This window comes from Mastigoproctus giganteus, chromosome 3 (genome assembly GCF_048544385.1).
Source record: "Mastigoproctus giganteus isolate SK-2022 chromosome 3, ASM4854438v1, whole genome shotgun sequence".
In the NCBI taxonomy this organism is placed as follows: Eukaryota; Metazoa; Arthropoda; class Arachnida; order Uropygi; family Thelyphonidae; genus Mastigoproctus; species Mastigoproctus giganteus.
Window position 1 is genome coordinate 116825 of NC_143577.1, and position 23234 is coordinate 140058.

Below are 23234 nucleotides of genomic sequence, written 5' to 3' on the forward strand. Positions count from 1 at the left end.
ATGTCCAAGTTTGCAGACGATACAAAGGTTGGCAGGGTTGTTAAGGACGCTACTGATGCTATGCTGCTGCAACAGGATCTGGAAAGGTTGAGCAGATGGGCTGAGAGGTGGCAAATGAAGTTTAACATTGACAAATGCAAAGTACTACATATGGGAAACAGTAACTCCAGAGCAACGTATCAACTCTGCGGTACTACACTGACAGTGGTAGAGAATGAAAAGGACCTGGGGGTAATTGTGCAGGGAGATATGAAGTTCTCTGAGCAGTGCAGACGAGCTGCAAGAGTAGCTCATGATGTCTTGTCAATGATGCACCGGCGAGGTGATCTGATAGAGGTGCATAAGGCCTTGAATGGTTTGAGCATGCTCAATGCCGATGGGATTCTTCCTCTTGCTCAGAATAATCGCCTGAGAGGGCATAAATTCAAATTGAGGAAAGACAGATGTAGGATAGATGTGCGGAAATTTTCCTTTAGCCAGTGGGTAGTTGGTTGGTGGAACAGACTTCCATCACTTGTTGTTGAAGTTGATAGCCTAAAGAAATTTAAGGCTCAGCTGGACAGGTATTTCGAACGAATGGAGGGGTGAAATGGGAGTGGTGGGTTTTTTTTTTTTTTTTGGCTGATGCTGAATAAGCTTGCTTTCTTGCATCATATGCCTCTACTAATGCTAATGCATGAATAATCACTGCTGATAATCAGATAAAAGCATTATTTCCTCTTGTTGTCTCTGTAACGTACTGGTGTAAAAAAGTCATCGAATAAATCCACAAAATCTTGCTAATGTATGAGCCCACAAGTTCCAGAAAGTTAAAATCCCCATTAAAAACATTTTGATTTACTATCCCACTCTATACAGTGTTTGTACACATGATGTCAGTGACATTATTCTTGAAGAGATGAAATCCTTTAGTTGTATATTCTGTTCCAAAATCCTATCTTCATCCGAATCTTAGTTTTCCAATAAATGCGGTAAGGCTATTCAAAACGAGAACAAAGCATATTGCAATATGCTTTTATCCAAACCTGTAGCATCATTTTCTGCTTACACTAAACTCACAACAGTTGTAAAAATATAATAATTACTCCAAAAAAAAACAGGATTTTCTGACAAGTTCAAGTATGAAATTTGTTTCCTACTTTAACCTGTTTAAAATCCAGTTTGGATTATTTAATTGTGAAATTGTGACCAAACTGTGGCTTAATTCACATTGCATCTGAACTTAGCCACAATCTGAAATAAGCTCTAATAAGTTGCTCCTCTTGCAACTGAACCTAAGTTATTTTCACATGATGCAGAATAAAATTGATCATAAACAATGCCAGTGAAGAGGACCCATGAGTCGTATTAGCATTAGCATTAGCATTAGCATTAGTAGAGGCATTTGATGCAAGAAAGCAAGCTTATGCAGCATCAGCCAAAAAAAAAAAAAAAAAAAAACCACTTCCACTTCACCCCTCCGTTCGTTCAAAATACCTGTCCAGCTGAGCCTTAAACTTATTTAGGCTATCAACCTCCACCACAAGGGATGGAAGTCTGTTCCACCAACCAACCACCCGCTGGCTAAAGGCAAATTTCCGCACGTCTATCCTACATCTGTCTTTCCTCAATTTGAATTTATGCCCTCTCAGGTGATTATTCTGAGCTAGAGGAAGAATCCCATCAGCATTGAGCATGCTTAAACCATTCAAGGCTTTATACACCTCTATCAGATCACCTCGCTGGTGCCTAGTCTCCAGACACTGTAATTTGCAAAACTTAAGCCGTTCTTCGTAAGAGCACCCCTTTGTTCCATTCACTAATCTTGTTGCCCTTCTCTGTACTCGTTCCAGCAGCTCTACATCCTTCTTGAAATGAGGCCTCCAGACCTGTATACAGTACTCTAGGTGTGGCCTGACCATCGCCTTATACAATGGAATAATCACCTCCTTATCCCTGCTGGAAAAATTCCTGTATATCATTGACAGTACTCCATGAGCTACTCTTGCAGCCCGTCTGCACTGCTCAGAGAACTTCATATCTGCCTGCACAACCACCCCCAAGTCCCTTTCATTCTCTACCACTGTCAGTGTTGTACCACAGAGTTGATACGTTGCTCTGGGGTTGCTGTTTCCCATGTGTAGTACTTTACATTTGTCAATGTTAAACTTCATTTGCCACCTCTCAGCCCATCTGCTCAACCTTTCCAGATCCTGTTGCAGCAGCATAGTGTCAGTAGTGTCCTTGACAACCCTGCCAACCTTTGTATCGTCTGCAAACTTGGACATTAATCCCGATATACCATCATCAATATCATTTATAAATACAGAAAACAATAATGGACCCAACACTGAGCCCTGAGGGACTCCACTAATAACATCAGTCCACGATGAGCAGTGTCCATTGATTACCACTCTCTGTCTTCTCCCCCTCAACCACCCCTTTATCCATAGCAGTAATTTGCCTCCAATGTCACACTGCTCCAATTTGTGTAGCAGTCTTCCATGTGCAACAGTATCAAAAGCCTTTCTAAGATCCAAGTATATAATATCAAAGTTATTCCCTGCATCCAGTTCTTTTGTGACTGCATCATAGTATCCAATCAAGTTGGTCAGGCAAGACTTCCCCTTAACAAAACCATGCTGTGTCTGAGCTATAACTGAAGTCTTGTCTAAATGATCCTGCAGTGCTTCTTTAACCAGTGCCTCCATTAATTTTCCTGGAACAGAAGTTAAGCTCACAGGTCTATAATTACTTGTGTCAGCCTTTGATCCCCCTTTGTGAATTGGGGTCACATTTGCACATTTCCAGTCTATGGGTACCTCCCCTGAGTCCAAGGAAGCTCTCATAATTATGGCTAAGGGTTTGCTTACTTCCTTTGCTGCCTCCTTTAATATAACTGGATAGATCCCATCCACCCCGGGTGCCTTTCTTGTGTTTATCTTCAACAGTTTCTCCTCCACTTTACTCCCAGTTATTTCAAGATTCTGTAACTTACTGCTAGAGTTGAATACACCTCTGGCATTCCCCTCGCTGAATAACTCCTCATGTGTGAATGTCGATGCAAAATATTCATTTAGTTTGTTAGCTACCTGAGCAGGATCATCAACACTTGACCCATCAATATCAAGTGGACCAATCTGATTCATCCCTCTCCTTCTAGAGTTTACATAAGTAAAGAACTCTTTGCTGTTTTTCTTTGCATCCCTTGCCAAGGATTTCTCGTAATCTGCCTTCGCCTGCCTAACCTCCTTTGTAACTTGGTTGCATATCAACTTGTATCTATCATAGGCTTCTGTGTCATGTGTTAATTTGTAAGTATCCCATGCATTTTTCTTCTCTGCCATATGCCTCATTAGTTCATCTGACATCCATTTTGGCCTAAACCTTGAACAATATTTCTTAGTTGGTATGTAAAGCCTAGTAGCTTCCAAGATAAGTTCTTTGAATGCTTCCCATTTTGAATTTGCTGTTGGTAACATCATCAGTTGGTCCCACTGTATAGAATTTAAATACTGTCTCAGTCCATCGTAGTCGCCTTTACGGAAGCAATAACCCTTCCCTTTACCCCTAATGGTAGTTACCTCTTTGAGTAAATCCCACTTCAGCACACTGTGATCACTGCCACCTAGTGGTTCATTTATCTGCAGATTCTTAATGCGTGAAGAATCACTGCTGATAATCAAATCAAGAGTATTGCTCCCTCTAGTTGCCTCCCGAACATGCTGATGTAGAAAACAATCATCCAATAAATCCACAAAAGCCCTGCTAGTGTGTGAGTATCCAGCCCCCAAATTCCAGTCAATATCTGGGAAATTAAAATCTCCCATTATAAGACACTCTGATTTACTGGCCCATTCTATTTCCCTGTACAGTTCCTTATTATACTCATCAGATTCATTAGGCCTATAGCACACTCCTACTCTCAATTTTGATCTCCCAATGTTTATGTCACACCAAACTGACTCCACACTTCACTGTCCAGCGATGTCGACTGGCTTCACTTCCTTGGTTTTTATGTGTTTCTTAACTAATAGCATAACACCTCCCCCCTTCCTATCCTGTCTATCCTTTCTGTAGACGTTATACTCCCCAAATTGCAGTTCCGCATCCCTTATATCTGTGTGACACCACGTCTCTGATATCCCAACAATATCTGCCTTCGATGTTTTGAGCAATACCTCAAATTCATCAAATTTATTTACTAGCTCCTAGCATTGGTGTACACGCAAGTATACCTGCACCTGTTTCTATTCTTAGCTACCCTAACACAACCCATGTGTTTACTTGTACCACAATGGCTCCCAGCAGTCTCTGAAATACCATGCATCTTGTTTTTCAGGCTTCTGCTCATTCTAATAGAAGCAGTGCAAGAATCTCTTTCACCTCTGCCAGTGGCTACTGTCAATCTATTGGTCTTTGTCTCCCCCCAAGCTAGCAGTTTTCCGACCCACCTAACACTGCCTCGATAGCATCAGCAAATATTCTTGCACCCTTTCTATTTAAGTGTATCCCATCCCTGTAGAAGCAATCTCTCCTGTTAACAAGTACAGTCCAGGCTGAAAAAAATTCTACCCCTTGAGCCTTGCACAATCTTTCCAGGGCCGAATTGATCGACAAGGCTCTCATCATATACTCCCTCCTATCGTGTCTGGGCAGAATTGCAGACACTTTCAAATTCAACCCTAATTCTCGGCTTTTGTTCAACAGTGACCTGTACTTGTTAAGTAATTCTGCCGGTCTCCTACTCTTAATATTATTAGTGCCAACGTGTACAACTATATCACCTTTTGTGCCCTTAAAAGATGATATTCGCTCTACAACGTCATCAACCTTTGCCCCTGGCAGACATACCCTGGTCCTGTTCCACCTATCTTTTTTACAAAGCATGTTCCCCGTTTCCCTGACAATAGAGTCACCAACAACTACTAGTTCCTTCGGGACCAGCGCATTCTGCCTTGGGGGTTGTCTCTGTGTCACGCGATGCCCAAGTGCAAGCTCTGGCGTTGATGTGGGCAGCTGAGAGCTTGATGGGCCCCTCAATTTAGTTTCTTCGAGGGCATCCACCCTGTCCTTCAAGCTCTCATATAGGCCCAAAAGAACGCCGAGTTGTTGCCTGATATCGATACACTCCTTGCATCGCGCACACACAAAGACATCCCCCTTGGCAGTATCATGTCCCGTACCCGATTGCTCTGCAAACATCAAGCAAACAGTGCATTTTATAAGGCTGTGAGTCAGAGGACAACTGCCCCCCTCAGTTCTGCTCTGAGCCACAGCACTTCCATTAGCTTGAGCCTTTTGCTTTGCTGCTCTGGTCTGAGTCATGATTCTATTAATTTATTAATTAATTATGTTATGTTATTAATTATATTACGTTTGTAATCTAAGTCGTTATATGTATTTATTTAAACGTACAATTTAACTGCTAACGAAGTTCAACTAACGCTATCTAGTACGGTATATAACCTACGGTATATCTAGTACGGTATCACAATGGCGGGAAAGTTAATAACGGTAGCGGTAGTTACGAACACGTGGAAACCCTTACCGATACTTTTACAAGGCCGAGTAAAGAATAAATACACCAAATTAATCAAAAAATCACAAAATAATGTTATACTACTAAATTTAAATCAAAAGTTTTAGAAAAATAATAATTTCAAATCAATAAATAAGAAAAATCCACTTAGCGGCTTAGAACACGACCGTCACTAGTAGCCTCGTCAGCAGACTCAGTATTATATAAATCAATTCCTAACCTCTGGCTGTGACTAGCTAATTCACAATATTCAAGTCCCCAATAGGTTCTTCATATCATGGATGATATGAAGGATGATTCAAACTCAAACATTTCCAAATGAACGACAAGAAATAACATCATTATCCTGCCATATTTTGCAATTAACTATTTTTATTTGAGGATAAGCAAATGTTTGTTATTTAGGAGCATTAGCAACTAAGGCTATATTGCTCCAGGGATATGCGGTCATTCCCTGACCTTTCAGCATCCTCCGTATTTGGTGGTCACAGGCTCGAACTCCAGTCTAATCAAGATGCGTGTGCTCCACACTGCTGCTCCTGCCCACCTGGCTATGAAGGCGCCGAGGATAAGCAAATACAAAGTAATGTTGCAAGGAGATGCAAAGAAAGGCCATAAAACTGATTTATGGCAATTAATTTATTGGCAATTAACTGCCAATATTAGTAAAGTGGAGTAAAGAAGACACACTACTGATTTGTCTGTCACTCTAGGGGGCTTACACAACATGGTTTAAAGACAATATGCAGTGGAGCTAGAAAGTTCCAGGAATGGTAAAGTAAGGCTAGGGACAATTGAACTACTCTGAACTGAACAAAAGGAAATAACCGGTTAGTTCAGTTGACTTATTTATAAAGTCATTCCTGGCTTTATAAATAATATATCTTATAGCTCCAGGATACAGGTGCAATAAAATATGAGTGAAATAAAGTACTACAACTGATCATATGAAAGTTGAAGAAAGATTCGTGCTGTGTCACTAGGACATTCAAAGAATCCCTCCCAATATTTTTTTCAAGAAACTTCATAAGTGAAAGCAAATTAAATATTTTAATTTCAGTACAATTTGTTTTATGACCATGTTTCAATTTATAAACATTAATACATTTTGAGACAAAAACTATGCATTATTCATTTACAGAATGGCATTCTGTTGAATTTGCCAATTCACAAAAACTGGAATTCAAAGTTAAACTTATGTAAATCTACAGCATCCTGAATTCATACTCGTTTGCGATCTGTTAAAACTCTCACTATAGTACCTACACCACCAGCAAAGTACACCTGTAAAGACATAATAGCCTATTCAATAGAATTCAGAATTCAATTTAGAAATGAAATATTTAGAATTAACATAAAAGGGGAGATTGAAAAGTTTCTAGCCTCTTATAGAAGGAATGCTGGAAAGTTATGAAAACCCATTTATTTTTTTAAGAAAGTCCTACCTTAAGTCAACACACTTTCTGGCACAATCTATTAGCTTTTGTAAGCCACTCAAACAAAATTCAGAAGAATTTGACTCAAACTAGTTGTTGATTGCATACATCATAGCGATTTTCACTGTCAAATTTATATCCTTTCAAGTGGTTTTTTAGATTTGAAAATATAAAAATAGCCTGAAGGAGCCAAATCTGCTGGGTAGAGAGGATGCTGTAATAGTTCGAATGCAGAGTGACTATGTTGCCTCAGTCACAAACACTGTGTGCACCAGTGCATTGTCATTATGCAAGATGGCTCCTTTGGCCAATTTCAGCACCTCTTGAGCTTCAATTCCTTGTGGAAATGTCTCAGTAGGTTAGAATAATGCTTGGCATTGATAGTGGCACCTCGTTTCAGGAAATCAACCAAAATCACTTTTCCAGCTGACTTCTAAACGTGAAACTTTTTTAGAATGGGGGAGAAGAGGGGGATGCTTCCATTGATTCGATTGTTCCTTTGTTTTCAAGGTTGAAGTGGTGCACCTATGTTTCATCAATAATGTCCCCAAAACTGAGCTTCATTAACCTCAAAATGCTGCACAATCTAATTACATCGCCTCACTCTTTCCCACTTCTGATCTGCATCAGTGCTTTAGGGACCCACCTAAAGAAACATTCATTCCTAAAACATTTGTCACAATATCACAAGCCTACTCACAGGAGACTTCAAATGTCATCTCAAAGTGCTCCAATGTTATTCTGTGGCCTTACATGTTTGGGTCATGAATGGCATCCACATTTGCAGGTGTCAACATGGTAACAGGCCTCTTATTGCAGGGTGCACTTTAACTGTCTCATCCACACTTAAGTTTGTTAACCCAGCTTTTGACCATGGCATACGAAGGACAAGGTTCCCTGATGTTAGCTACATGTCTTCATGAATTTCTTTCGGTGACATTCCCTTTAAATGATGGTACTCACTGCCTGCTTGATTCTCTCAATGGTTGCCATCTTCATTCACCTTCCACACTTCAAAGCCCACTGCAAAGGAGAATATAGTTACAAATACCAGGAATTTTTTGTGAACACATAAGAAGAGTTAGCACAGATTGACAAAAACAAGACAACCTTTGCAATTAATACTGGGCTAAAAACTTTTCAACCCATCAAACAAATTACACTAAAAATTTAGTAACAGCCTTTAATATTATTTAATTCATAAATAAAATGACAAAATTATATTAAATTAAAATAATTTTAAAATATTGTTTAAATAAAAATTGAAATAATTAAAATTTCATTCATTATTATTATTATTATTAGCTATATGGTGCAAGGAAGCCTGAGGCTTATGCTGCACCAGCCAAAAAAAAAAAAATTTTTCTCTGTGAGAGCAAGTGAGAGAGAACAAGAGTCAGAAGTAGAAGGGAATCACCAAGGAAGAGAAGAATGATGATATCCAGCTCAGGACCCTGGGGTTATAATATTTATGATTAAATATACAATGAAGCATCAAATATCTTAACTGGCATCTTTTGCATTACAACAGTCTTGTAGCTAAACAAAGAAAGCTTATTATATCCTTTTATTAATCCATAAGGAGTCAAGATAATACTGAAGAGTATTTATAGTTCACTAAATCTCAACAGCAAACTCGCCATACAATTAGGATTCTGATTCTCAATCCACAGTAAGTATTACTTAAGGTAGAGCTTTGCAAAGTTGGGGTCATAGTGTGCCAAAGGGTCTTGCCAAATTTCAGCATCATATCAGCAATGTTTTTCACTATGATTTCCTTTCACTGCACATACTCATGATTGCTTGATTAAAATACAAATATTAATTAATACATTAAAATTTAGGATATTTAATTAAGTTACACAGTAACTTAATTAAATGGAATTAATTTTTCAATGGAATTAAATTTCAATATAACTTTACACTGCTATATGTCAAGCAGATATAATTATAATATCCTGAAAGAGGCCTCTGAGGTCGGGAAAACTCATATCTAGGAAATAAACTCATACACCGACCATTGAACAAAATTTACTGTAACTAAAATTTTTACAAATAGTATAAAAACAAATTATTTACAATAAACTAATAATTGTATATTGCGGAATACTAAAAACTGTAATAAAAGATCGTTTACCATAAAATAAGCTAAAATATAAAATTAAAAGCGCTAAAAACCTGGAGCTTTCGAGAGCATCAGCTCTCTTCTTCAACAGTAATATGACTTTCTGCAACATCTCCTTAAATAGCAGGTTCACGGTACCTCCACACGTGGTATTTCTCCACGTGGTTCAATCGGCACATGGTCAGAACCGGAAGCGGAAATGTCTCGAGTACATGGCAAATAAAATCGTTCATCCGAACTTAATACAATTGTTTCAAAAATAGGATGAATACGCATGCCTCTATCTCTATTCATGGTATTCTTACTGGATGAACCAATCCGTAAACCCTCGAGCCATTTACGCTCCCAGTATCCGTGTGCACGATCCAAAATAATAGCATCCTCCGGGGAGATTTGATGCTGCTTCTCCCAAAAATGTTCGGCCACAGCAGACTTACTGAAATCAGCGGTTCTTATGGCATTTAAATGTTCCCCCAGACGATCCCTAAGTCGTCATTTTGTTTCCCCCACATAACACTCCCCACAATCCGGGCATTCTATTCTATAAATAACTCCGCTACTGAGATCTTTTGGTATACGGTCTTTGACCTGAGACACAGCTGTGCACAGCCTCCGCCCAGGAAGCTGTACAAAGCGTGTCTTATAACCCCGTAAAATTCTTGCCAGATGCTCAGTAAGGCCCGGATAGTAGGGGATGTATGCGGTGGCTACCGGGACGAACGACTCCCTACACCCAGACACCCCTCTACTATATCTATACAGGATCCTCTGGGGGTATCTGCACTTTCTAAGTTCTGCCGTGACACGATTAATTTCTTTCTCTTTATCCTCAGAAGTGGTACAGTGTGATCTTACTCTGTCAAATAAAGCTTTTGCTACACTATTCTTGTATTGTCCAGCTTGTGCTGAATTATAGTGGGTGTATTGGCCTCTACACATGGGTTTTTTAAAAACTGTCTCTTAAGCCTAGAACCCACCCTACAGACCAATACATCCAAAAACGACAGAGTACCGCCCGTTTCCACCTCTGAGGTAAATTGTATAAATTGGGAGAAGCTATTAAGCCAACAAACGGCATCATCCTCCCTCCCCTTCTGGACCAGGGCAAAGGTATCATCAACGTATCTTCTCCAATTCCTGATATGAAACGAACACCCACTAAAAACCCTACTTTCCAACTCCTCCATGGCCAAGTTGGCCACGGTGGCACTAATGGGTGAACCCATGGCCGTACCGCTTATACATAGTTCCTTGAAATAACATTTATAAAAAACAAGGTGGTCCAGAGGAACCCATTGGTGGGTCTGGAACGGCGAGTCAATAAATTGGTACAATCCTGGTTAAACATGGAGAAGATTTCCAAGGAGAGTTACTGGTCATTACACACTACAGGTAGTCAACTCCCGCGATTCTATGGACTGCCAAAAATTCATAAGGCAGAAGTACCCTTGAGACCTATAGTTTCATTTATAGGGAGTCCTTCCTATGCGCTATCAGGGTACTTGGCCAAATTAATTGCACCCATAGTGGGGCAATCCGAGTATGTTGTTAAGGACAGTAGAGAGTTTGTGAATTTTGTGGGGAATTTGACTATAAATGATGATGGGAGCATGATCTCTTTTGATGTTGTATCTTTATTTACATGTATTCCTATTAATCATGCAGTATATTGTGTAAAAATGGCATTGACCAGGGATGCCTCACTTGGTAATAGATCACTGCTCGGTGTGGAAGATATTTGTACCGGGGTAGAATTATGTCTAGCTAGCACTACCATGTTATTTCAAGGAACTATGTATAAGCAGGTTCGCGGTACGGCCATGGGTTCACTCATTAGTGCCACCGTGGCCAACTTGGATATGGAGGAGTTGGAAAGTAGGGTTTTTAGTGGGTGTTCGTTTCCTATCAGGAATTGGAGAAGATACGTTGATGATACCTTTGCCCTGGTCCAGAAGGGAAGGGAGGATGATCCCGTTTGTTGGCTTAATAGCTTCTCCCAATTTATACAATTTACCTCAGAGGTGGAAACAGGCGGTACTCTGTCGTTTTTGGATGTACTGGTCTCTAGGGTGGGTTCTAGGCTTAAGACGTCAGTTTTTAAAAAACCCATGTGTAGAGGCCAATACACCCACTATAATTCAGCACAAGCTGGACAATACAAGAATAGTGTAGCAAAAGCTTTATTTGACAGAGTAAGATCACACTGTACCACTTCTGAGGATAAAAAGAAAGAAATTAATCGTGTCACGGCAGAACTTAGAAAGTGCGGATACCCCCAGAGGATCCTGTATAGATATAGTAGAGGGGTGTCTGAGCGCAGGGAGTCATTCGTCCCGGTAGCCACCGCATACATTACCTACTATCCGGGCCTTACTGAGCATCTGGCAAGAATTTTACGGGGTTATAAGACACGCTGTGTACAGCTTCCTGGGCGGAGGCTGTGCACAGCTGTGTCTCAGGTCAAAGACCGTATACCAAAAGATCTCAGTAGCGGAGTTATTTATAGAATAGAATGCCCGGATTGTGGGGAGTGTTATGTGGGGGAAACAAAACGACGACTTAGGGATCGTCTGGGGGAACATTTAAATGCCATACGAACCGCTGATTTCAGTAAGTCTGCTGTGGCCAAACATTTTTGGGAGAAGCAGCATCAAATCTCTCCGGAGGACGCTATTATTTTGGATCGTGCACACGGATACTGGGAGCGTAAATGGCTCGAGGGTTTACGGATTGGTTCATCCAGTAAGAATACCATGAATAGAGATAGAGGCATGCGTATTCATCCTATTTTTGAAACAATTGTATTAAATTCGGATGAACGATTTTATTTGCCAAGTACCCGAGACGCTTCCGGTTCTGACCATGTGCCGATTGAACCACGTGGAGAAATACCACGTGTGGAGGAACCGTGAACCTGCTATTTAAGGAGATGTTGCAGAAAGTCATATTACTGTTGAAGAAGAGAGCTGACGCTCTCGAAAGCTCCAGGTTTTTAGCGCTTTTAATTTTATATTTTAGCTTAGTTTATGGTAAACGATCTTTTATTACAGTTTTTAGTATTCCGCAATATACAATTATTAGTTTATTGTAAATAATTTGTTTTTATACTATTTGTAAAAATTTTAGTTACAGTAAATTTTGTTCAATGGTCGGTGTATGAGTTTATTTCCTAGATATAATTATAAACAATGAATTGAATTTTAAGACATTCAGTTGTTCCCTGTTAACAAAGATCTTGACATCTTTATGTGGTTCAATCAATTTTCAATAAAATAAAATTCTCAATTGATTGCAATTATTTAGTAAAGCCTAAAACATGCAAGGAAGCCAGTTTTTCCGGATTGTCCAAAAAAAAAAAAAAACACCTTCTCTATGAAACTTGTATTCCTCTTAATTATACACACACTGGCCATAAAATTATGAACCTTTGTATTAAAGCAGTCACACAGAGAAGAAATGCAAATAGATGCAAACAAAACTGATGTGTGTTGATAATATGCCGCCTCAGTGAGTAAAGACTGCAAAAGCTGTTCTCTACAGTCCAAATGGGGAAAACACATGAACCATCAGGCCTGTTGAATAAGGTCTTCTTGTGGGTGCAAGAGCCATGATTCAAAAAAACAAAAGAAATACCTGGTTTCTTAAAAGGGTCCATCTCGAAAGTTTTAGAACAGGAAAGCTAGCAGTTCTTCCTCATCTCAAAGGCATAAATATGACAAGAAAACAATACTTCAAGAGCAAAGCCATCGTAGTCTAGGAAGAAATGTACAGAAAAATTGAGCACCCGGTGTGCAGCAAATAACATCTAAAATTCTGCCAAGCCCACAACTGCCTTATTTCAATCTGTAACATTTGCAGGGAATTGAAGAAATTGGGTATTAGCAGTCACCTGACTATTCAGAATCCACTTGTTTCAAAGAAACAGAAAAATCTGCTCTTGCAGTGGTGCCAAGAACTCATGATTACAAGTGAAACAACAATGAAAGAAAGTTGTGTGCTAACACAAATCACAATACACTTTCATTTGCGCTAATGGTAGGCAGGTAGAGTGTGTGGCGAGAACCAAAGAAAGTGATGGCCCATGCCTGTTGTGGTATGGGGAATGTTTTGTTGGTGTGGACTAGGTTTTTGATACTGGTGAAAGGTCGAATGTCATTCATAGATTACCTGAATTTTAAATTGGACCTACAAGGCTAAAATTTTATTCTGAAGGGGATGGCCATTTCATAGATCCCAATGAAACAGTGCATCATGCTAAAATCGTGCAAGAATGGTTCGGAGAACATTAGAATTAGTAAAGGCACATGATGCAAGAAAGCAAGCTTATATAGCATCAGCCAAAAAAAAAAAAAAAAAAAATTCTCATTTCACCAATCCACTCACTCCAAATGTTTGCATAGTTCTGCCTTGAATCTATTTAAGCTATCAACCTCGATGACGATAGATGGAAATTTGTTCCAGCAATCCACCACCTGCTGGCTAAAGGCAAACTTCCGCACATCTATCCTACAATTGTCTTTCCTCAATTTGAATTTATGCCCTCTCAGGCATTTATTCTGAGCAAGAGGAAGAATCCCATCAGCATAGAGCATGCTCACACCATTCAAGGCTTTATACACCTCAATCAGATCACCTTGCAGATGCCTAGTCTCCAGACACTGTTATTTGCAAATCTTAAGCCTTTCTTCATAACTTTGTTCCATTCACTAATCTTGTTGCCCTTTTCTGTACCCGTTCCAACAAGCTCTACATCCTTCTTAAAATAAGGCCTCCAGAACTGTATACAATACTCAAGGTGTGGCCTGACCATTGCCTTATACAAGGGAATAATCACCTCCTTATCTCTGCTAGGTGGAGCAATATGGCCTTAGTTGCTAATGCTCCTAAAAACCAAACAACAACAACATCTCTGCTAGAAAAATTCCTGGATATCTTTAACAAGACATCATGAGCTACTCTTGCAGACTGTCTGCACTGCTCAAAAAACTTCATATCTGCCTGCACAATTACCCCCAGGTCCTTTTCATTCTCTAACACTGTCAGTGTAGTACCACAGAGTTGATACGTCACTCTAGGGTTACTGCTTCCCATACGTAGTACTTTACATTTGTCAATGTTAAACTTCATTTGCCACCTCTCAGCTCATCTGCTCAACTTTTCTAAATTCTGTTGTAGCAACGTACTGTCATTAGTGTCCTTAACAACCATGCCAACCTTCATATCGTCTGCAAACTTGAACATTAAGCTTGATATACCATCATCAATACCATTTATAAATACAGAAAACAACAATGGACCCAACACTGAACCCTGAGGGACTCCACTAATAACATTAGTCCATGATGAGCAGTGTCCATTGATTACCACTCTCTGTCTTCTCCCACTCAACCATCCCTTTATCCATAGCAGCAATTTGGTTTCAATGCCACACTGCTCCAATTTGTGCAGCAGTCTTCCATGTGCAAAGCAGCAAAAGTCTTTCTAAGATCCAAATATATGATATCAAAATTATTCTTTGCATCCAGTTCCTTTGTAACCACATCATAGTATCCAATCAAACTGGTCAGGCAAGACTTTCCCTTAACAAAACCATGCTGTGTCTGAGGTATAACTGAAGTGTTGTCTAGATGATGCTGCAGTGCTTCTTTAACAAGTGCCTCCATTAATTTTCGTGGAACAGAAGTTAAACTAGCAGGTCTAGCAGGTTGTGTCGCCCTTTGATCCTCCTTTGTGAATTGGGGTCACATTTGCACATCTCCAGTGCATGGGTACCTCCCCTGAATCCAAAGAAGCTCTCATAATTATGGCTAAGGGTTTGCTACAGATAATGTTGTTGTTGTTTTTGGATTTATTGATGCAAGGGCTACTAAGGCCATAATGCACCTATTTCAATCTTATTTGATACATGATTGTTATATTAAATAAAAGGATTCAGATCAGGTGATATTTGTTTATCAATTTGAGGAAGGTAACAACATCATTAATATCTTGTCGGTCTCAGAGAATCTGTGGTAAGGTTAGAAGAATATAGATGTGAAGAGAAAGCTGTTTTTCGTTCTCTCAGATATAATGGGCATTCAATGATCAAGTGGTTTACTGTGAGTTGAGTTTGACAGTTGCTGCATAGTGGAGGGTCATCCTGAGTGAGTAAATAACTATGAGTTAGGTGAGTATGTCCTATTCGAATTCTAGCAAGTACTACTTCTTCCTTTCTATTGCCTCTTAGGCTTGATAGCCACTTCTTGTGATCGTTTTTAATCTGAAAAAGCTTATTGCTTTTTTCTCCCTGCCAAATGGATAGCCATTTTTTTCTAACATTGGTATGTATGATGCGTTTTAAATCTGTGTAAGGTATCTGCATGTCTGATTTTATGTGACTGGCGTTCTTGGCTGCAAGATCCGCTTGTTCGTTTCCTCTGATTCCAGAGTGCCCAGGTATCCAACAGAAAATTAATTTTTGCCCGTTTGCAAGAAGCTGCACTAACTTGGTTTGAATTTGTTGTAGAAATGGATGACTGGAAGGAAATTTACAATGAAGAGCAGATACAGCACTTAAGGAATCGGTGTAGATAATAGTTTGAGGATATAATGACTGTTTTACATTGTCCAGAGCCATCAGGATAGCATACAGTTCTGCGGTGTAAATACTGTACTCCAAAGGGAGCTGCTGGGATATTGTATTGTTTGGTAGAACTGCAGCTGCTCCAACATTACTATCTGTCTTGGAACCATCAGTGTAAATTTGGGTAAAACTAGAGAACTGAAAAGAGTGAGTTGCATGGATCTGCTGAATACTGAAATTTGGAAGTGCATTCTTTCCCCATTGTTGGAAATGTTGGTCAACATTGGCCAAGGGTATTTGCCATGGTGGCATAGCCGTGCTAATATCTAGAATTATGTCATTCATATTTAGTTCCCTGCACGTAGTTATGCTTTGTAATCTAATGCCACATGGTTTATTCTGCAAAGGTTTATTTTGGTACAAATTATGCCATTTTGGGGTGAATAAATACTGTTTTATAGGATGATGTAGGAAACTTCTGATTTTTGCTGCATAACTTAATAACAGAGCTTGCCGACGAAGAAATAGGGGTGGTTCATGTGCTTCCGTATAGAGACTCTGAACTGGCGATGTACGAAAAGCTCCCAGTGCAATTTGGAGGGCATTGTGATGTACTGGGTCGAGCCATTTTAATACACTTTCTCTAGCTGAGGCATATACAGGTGACCCATAGTCTAGTTTGGATCTTATGAGCGACCGGTATAAGTGCAGCAACATGTACCGATCTGCACCCCATGACATAGCGGAAATTGCCCTGAGGAGATAGATTCAGCTTCTTTAGACAGGTTGTACGAATATGTTTAATATGCTCTAAGAAACTAAGTTTTCTATCCAGAATTAATCCAAGAAAGCTAATACTCTGTTGAAAAGAAATTGGATGAGAATTAAGATGTAAATCGGAATCTGGATGTAAATTCCGTTTACGGCAAAAATGAATTGCTGTTGTTTTTTGTTTTGAAAGTCTGTATCCATTATTTTTGGCCCACTGAACAAGCTTGTTAATTGTACCTTGAAGCTGCCTTTCAATGAAACGCATGTTTTGTGAGTGGCTTGAGATCGCCAGATCGTCGGCATACAGTTAAGTTTCAACTGTGTCGGGAATACATTTTGTAATGGAATTAATCCTGAGAGAGAAGAGCGTGGCACTAAGCACAGAACCCTGAGGGACCCCCCTCTTCTTGCACAAATGTTTGTGAGAGAGCAGAGTGAAATCGTACCTGAAAGGTCCTATTGCTCAAAAAGTTCTGGATAAATTTTGGAAGATGACCACGAATACCGGATTCATAGAGATCGTGAAGAATTCCATACCGCCAGGTTGTATCAAAAGCTTTTTCGATGTCAAGACATATCATCACTAGGTGTTCGTTCCTGAGAAATGCATTTCGGATGTTTCCTTCAGCTTTGACCATAAGGTCAAGTGTTGATCTAGTTCTTCGAAATCCATATTGATTTTGACTTAGAATGCATTCAGTCTCTAGGAACCATGTCAATCTGGCATTAATTATTTTTTCTAATGCTTTTTCTATACAACTAGTTAACGCTATCGGTCGGTAATTTGCTGGATCTGAATGGTCCTTTCCTGGTTTTGGGAAAGCTAATACAATAGAATGACGCCAACTGGTAGGGTAGTAGTCTTCGCCAAAGATTCTATTATACAGTTTTAGCAGAGCAGAAAGGGATTCTTCACTCAAGTGATATATCATGGCATAGTACACTCCATCAGGGCCAGCAGCACTATTTTTGGATCTTGCAAGTGCGCTACGTAACTCTGCCATGGTAAGGGGTACATTATATGGATGCTGTCGTGAAGTACTGAAAGTGAGATTATATTTTTCTACTTGTATTTTATGTGCCTGGAAACTTGGCTCAAATGCGGTTACAGTGGAGATTTTTTCAAAGGTTTCACCTAATGTATTAGAAATATCGAGAAGATTGCAGATTTCTTTGCCTTTAGATATATTATCGGAGTGGTTATAGGTGGATATTTTCCATTAATTCTTCGAACTTTAGTCCAAACAGTTCTGATATTTGTGGTCCTGTTTATAGAGGAGGCATATTTAGACCATGTCTCTTTTTTGCTTATTCCTTGTATGTGACGAGATTTAGCTCTAGCTTTCTTGAACTGTATGAGATTAGCTGTGGTTGGGTATTTACGAAATAAGTTCCAGTATCTATTCTTCTCTTTTTTTCGCATTGCTAAAGGCTTCATTCCACCATATTTTTGGGTGGGAGCGAGTTTTCATGGATGATCTGGGTATACTGGTTTCTGCAGCTGCTATCATTTGCTGAGTTATGTAAGTTACGGCAGAGTCAATGGTGAGGGTCTCAATAGTCTGAATATCTAGATGTGCCAGCTCTTGATATTTCTTCCAGTTAGCTTTGTCGAATTTCAAAACAGTTTTTATCTCAGTTTGAGGAGGAGAATTAGCCGATAGTGTGCATATTACTGGAAAGTGGTCACTATTTCGCAGGTTATCAGTGACCGTCCAATCAATAAGAGGAAGGAGGTTTGGCGAGCATATTGAAAGATCAATTGCAGAAGTTGACCTTGAGGAAAGATGCACGTACGTGTGAGTCCCATTGTTTAATAATGTTAAGTTGTGCCTTTCAAGAAATTTTTCAATTAACTGACCTCTCTATCAAGGTGCGAGGAACCCCATAGGAGGTGATGCCCATTCCAGTCACCCAAGATACAGAAAAGCTGAGTAACTAAATCATTCAAATCTACTAGAGAGTATGAATAGTTTGGCGAAAGGTATATGGAAACAACTGTTACCGCTATCTTAACCATAACTCTAGCAGCAATTGCTTCTAAAGTTGTTTGCAGTGGGACTGGTCTGAATGGAGTTCACTAGCAATGCTACACCTGTGCTGTATTAGAGTCGTTCCTATCCTTTCTAAGCATTATATGATGTTTTATGCTCATAGTTATTTTAGGGGTCAGGTTTGTTTCCTGTAGACAAAGAACAGCAGGCTTATATTCGGTAATTAAGTCATAAACATCGTCTGAGTTAGCTTGGAGTCCGCGACAATTCCATTGAATGATTCTATGCATTATTGAGGATTATCGGGTGTGTCTGCTTGCTTACGGGATGTGGTCTGTTTCTGCCTGTCTAGTCTTTTTTCCCTTTTTGGGAAATTTGGTCTAGTGACGTCCATGTACTCCTCTTCTGCATGAAGTTCAAGAAGTGGGTCATCTCGGTGTGAATTTCTATCTATGTCCATGGTATCAGTACTGGTCTTTTGATTATTTCTTTCATAGCTTGTTTGATTAACTGGCTGTTGTACAGAATTTTTATCTGGCGGTATTGTCAATGGTGTGTTTACCGAATGAGTTGATTGCTGTTGGGTAGGCTGTTCTTTTAGTGTAGAGAGGACTGACCTGGCCCAATCAGAAATTGAGATGCTTGGCGGAACTGAACAATCTGTTTGTACTGTTATGGATCGTTGCTTTTTTACAACTGAAGAATAAGATGGCAATTTATTTGAAATTAAACAATTTCAAATAAATTGTTTCAAATTTCAAATAAAAAAAAAAAAAAAAAAAAAAAAAAATTTCAAATAAATAGCAAGAAGCAAAATAAATCTTTTTGCTTCTTGGTATGGCACCTTGTGTTCCACTTTGTACTTTTGTATTTCTTTTCAGTCTGCCACTGGATGCACTCCTTTGAAAATGCTGAATGATTCCCCTTGGGCAGCTTTGTATTTCAGTGGGGCAGTCTGTGTGAACATGCTCTTTTGAACCACAGGAGGCACAGGTGGTTACACCCCTGCAGACTGCTTGTGAGTGTCCAAATTTTTGGCATTTAAAACACCAGACTGGGTTTGGAATATAAGGTCGAATTTTGCACCTTAAATATCCAGCTTTAACAGTTGTTGGTAAAATTGGTGTTTTAAATGTAAGAATGACCGTTCGGGTAGGAGTAAGAACCTCATCTTTCTTAATGACTATCCTTTTGGCATTTATTACATTTTGATCGCCTAATTCCTGAACGATTTCCTCCTCAGATACGTTAAGGAGATCCCACTCGGCTATTACCCCTTTAGAGGGGTTTAAGGTGGCATGCGGGGTAACCTTTGTGGGAATTCCACCAAAAGTCGATATTTTTAATAGTTTTTCCGAGTGTTTATTCTCGTTCATCTCCACTAGAAGGTCTCCGGATTTTAATCTTCTAACCATTTTTGGTGGGCCCGCCACATTCTCAAGATATTTCTGTATTAAGAATGGGGAGAGCTTACTCAAAGGATTGTCAGTCAAAGAATGCAGTATCAAAAAAAGAGGAGCAGGGGTTTCTGTTCTTTCTTTTTTCTGCCGTTTTGCATTTCCTGCATTTAAGTCTTCTCTGTTTGAGAGATCTGGATCATGAGATCCATAAGTGGCATGTCTATTTATGTCCATCTTTGCTCCTTTTTGCCCCGGGAGAGTGTTTTTCTTCTCCCAGGTTTCCAGCCCCGCCACATGGAGGCAGGAGCGGTGCCACCAGTGACCAAGCGGTTTAGAGGTTTAGTTAGGTTAGTACGGATTATATATATATATACACAAGGAAAGAAAGGTGTATTTCCTTTCTGGATTCTACTTCAAAGCTTTTAAGTAAAGAATCACTTAAGAAAAACAAGAAGAATAGTGACACTGGAAAATAAATATAACTAATCCGCTGAGAAAGAACGCTATGTATCGCACAAAATATCGCTTGGGCACTATCGCTTGGCACTCGGGGCCGTGTACAGATAAGGGCAACAAGATTGGTGAGGAGAATGAAGGGATCCACTTAAGTTCTGCAAATTGCAGTGTCTGGAGAAGACTAGGCACCTGCACGGTGATCTGATTGAGGTGTATAAGGCCTTGAATGGGTTGAGCATGCTGAAATCTGATGGGATTCTTCCACTTGTTCAGATTACGAACCTAAGGGGGCATAAATTCAAATTAAGAAAAGACAGATGTAGAATAGATGTGCGGAAATTTGCCTTTAGCCAGTTGGTGGTTAACTGCTGGAACAAACTTCCATCTGTCGCTGTGGAAGTTGATAGGTTAAATAAATTTAAGGAGGAACTGGACAGGCATTTGGAGGGAATGGTGTGATTTTTTTTTTTTGGCTGATGCTGCATAAGCTCAAACTTGCTTTCTTGAATCACATGCCACTACTACTACTACTACACTAAATGCGTGTTGGAAAAATGTTTTGCCAGAGTCAGTTCATTCAGGAAATATGGTCGAACCAACAGAAAGAATCCGTGCAATAGTAAAACTTGCTAAGTTAGTAGGAGGGGAAGGTTTTGATGATATGACTAGTGAGGCCCTTGTAGGTAACCAGTTTTTAGCATTAGCATTAGTAGAGGCATTTGATGCAAGAAAGCAAGCTTATGCAGCATCAGCCAAAAAAAACAAAAAAAAAAAAAAAAAAAACCCACTTCCACTTCACCCCTCTGTTCGTTCAAAATACCTGTCCAGCTGAGCCTTAAACTTATTTAGGCTATCAACCTCCACCACAAGGGATGGAAGTCTGTTCCACCAACCAACCACCCGCTGGCTAAAGGCAAGTTTCCGCACGTCTATCCTACATCTGTCTTTCCTCAATTTGAATTTATGCCCTCTCAGGTGATTTTTCTGAGCTAGAGGAAGAATCCCATCAGCATTGAGCATGCTTAAACCATTCAAGGCTTTATACACCTCTATCAGATCACCTCGCTGGTGCCTAGTCTCCAGACACTGTAATTTGCAAAACTTAAGCCTTTCTTCGTAAGAGCACCCCTTTGTTCCATTCACTAATCTTGTTGCCCTTCTCTGTACTCGTTCCAGCAGCTCTACATCCTTCTTGAAATGAGGCCTCCAGACCTGCATACAGTACTCTAGGTGTGGCCTGACCATCGCCTTACACAATGGAATAATCACCTCCTTATCCCTGCTGGAAAAATTCCTGTATATCATTGACAATACTCCATGAGCTACTCTTGCAGCCCGTCTGCACTGCTCAGAGAACTTCATATCTGCCTGCACAACCACCCCCACGTCCCTTTCATTCTCTACCACTGTCAGTGTAGTACCACAGAGTTGATACGTTGCTCTGGGGTTGCTGTTTCCCATGTGTAGTACTTTACATTTGTCAATGTTAAACTTCATTTGCCACCTCTCAGCCCATCTGCTCAACCTTTCCAGGTCCTGTTGCAGCAGCATAGTGTCAGTAGTGTCCTTGACAACCCTGCCAACCTTTGAATCGTCTGCAAACTTGGACATTAAGCCCGATATACCATCATCAATATCATTTATAAATACAGAAAACAATAATGGACCCAACCAATAATGGTTTTGTAGAATTGCTGTCATTCCCACACCGAAAAGACATAAGTTCAAATCCTATAGATGACAGGAGGAATTTTTATGGGTCCTTTTCACAACGGGGCTGAGTTATTCGGTCTCAGACAAGGGTAGCATGGTTTTCCTCCCAGGAAACTCAGGTTTTTCATCCAGAAAAATAGAAAATCGACCTCAGAACACACAGAGCAACACAGCCTTAGTCGCCGATTCTCCTGAAAAAAAAAACAATACGACTACTGAAAACATTCAAGAATTACTGGTAGAAAAATAAGCTGGCGAAGCGAATTTAGTGGAAATGGCATCGGAGAAAAATCAAATAAATTCAGAGGATGATAGCACTGATGAAAATTTTGAACTTCCAAATTTACACTAAAAAGTATAGGGAAAGATAAAATTATTATTATTACCTATATGGTGCAAAGAAGCCTGAGGCTTATGCTGCACCAGCCAAAAAAAAAAAATTCTCAAGTTACCCTGAGAGAGACAGAGAAGTAGAAGGGAATCATCAAGAAAGAGAAGACTGATGATATCCAGCTCAGGACCCTAGATGTGCCAAGCCCATACTCACCAGATGTGAGCCCCTGGGGTTGTTAGCTGAGTAATTAGAATCTTATTTTTTGAATTCATATTCTTCGACTGAAAGGAGACCAAGTTCAAAAGGGAGCTTCAAAAAAAAATGTTTAGTTCCATATGAAATTACAGATCTATCAAGCAAAAGCAAACAAACCCAGATTAACGATTTTTTAAAAATAGCAGAAGATACATGAAATCTAGAATGGTATATATTTTCCAGTTTTGTTAACATAACTGGAAAATATTGGTGTATTTTTGTTAGCTCTTAGAGCATATCCACCCCTTTTTGTACTGGTTCTTAGTCCCATATAACACAGTTTCACACTACACAAGATTTTATGGGAACCCGACTACTGTGTTATATGAAGGTTATCTCTATTATAATATGTGAATTCTATGCAAGAATTCAGTGTATTATAACACGTGAATTCTGTGCGACAATCCTGCATATAATATGTGAATTCTATACAAGAATTAAGTGTATTATAATATGTGAATTAATTCTGTGCAAGAATTTGGTGTATAGTGATATAAGAATTCTATGCAAGAATTCGGTTCATTTACAGCATGCCATGTTGAATAGTAAATAGTTAATTTATTGATGCTTGAGTTGTTCTTATTTCAAGTACAAAAATGTCCATGTTTATACTTCCAGTACAGCCACCGGGTCAGAGAACTTTACAATAATTCATGAATACAATCAT

At 39.5% G+C, this 23234-nt stretch overlaps 1 protein-coding gene across 2 annotated transcripts in view; it reads right to left on the reverse strand.

Annotated features, from left to right (window-relative positions):
• Positions 1–6552: 6552 nt before the first annotated feature.
• The window catches only part of LOC150087597 (actin-related protein 2/3 complex subunit 5-like), a 68637-nt gene continuing 51955 nt past the window's right edge, over positions 6553–23234 (reverse strand). The window contains exon 4 of one of the 2 annotated variants that reach the window (XM_090369877.1): positions 6553–6805. In XM_090369877.1, the coding sequence (XP_090226003.1) occupies positions 6743–6805 (63 nt within the window). In that variant the 3' untranslated portion in view covers positions 6553–6742. Of the gene's footprint in view, positions 6806–7858; positions 7981–23234 lie in introns of those variants that run through there. The other variant, XM_090369879.1, reaches the window with a different exon arrangement.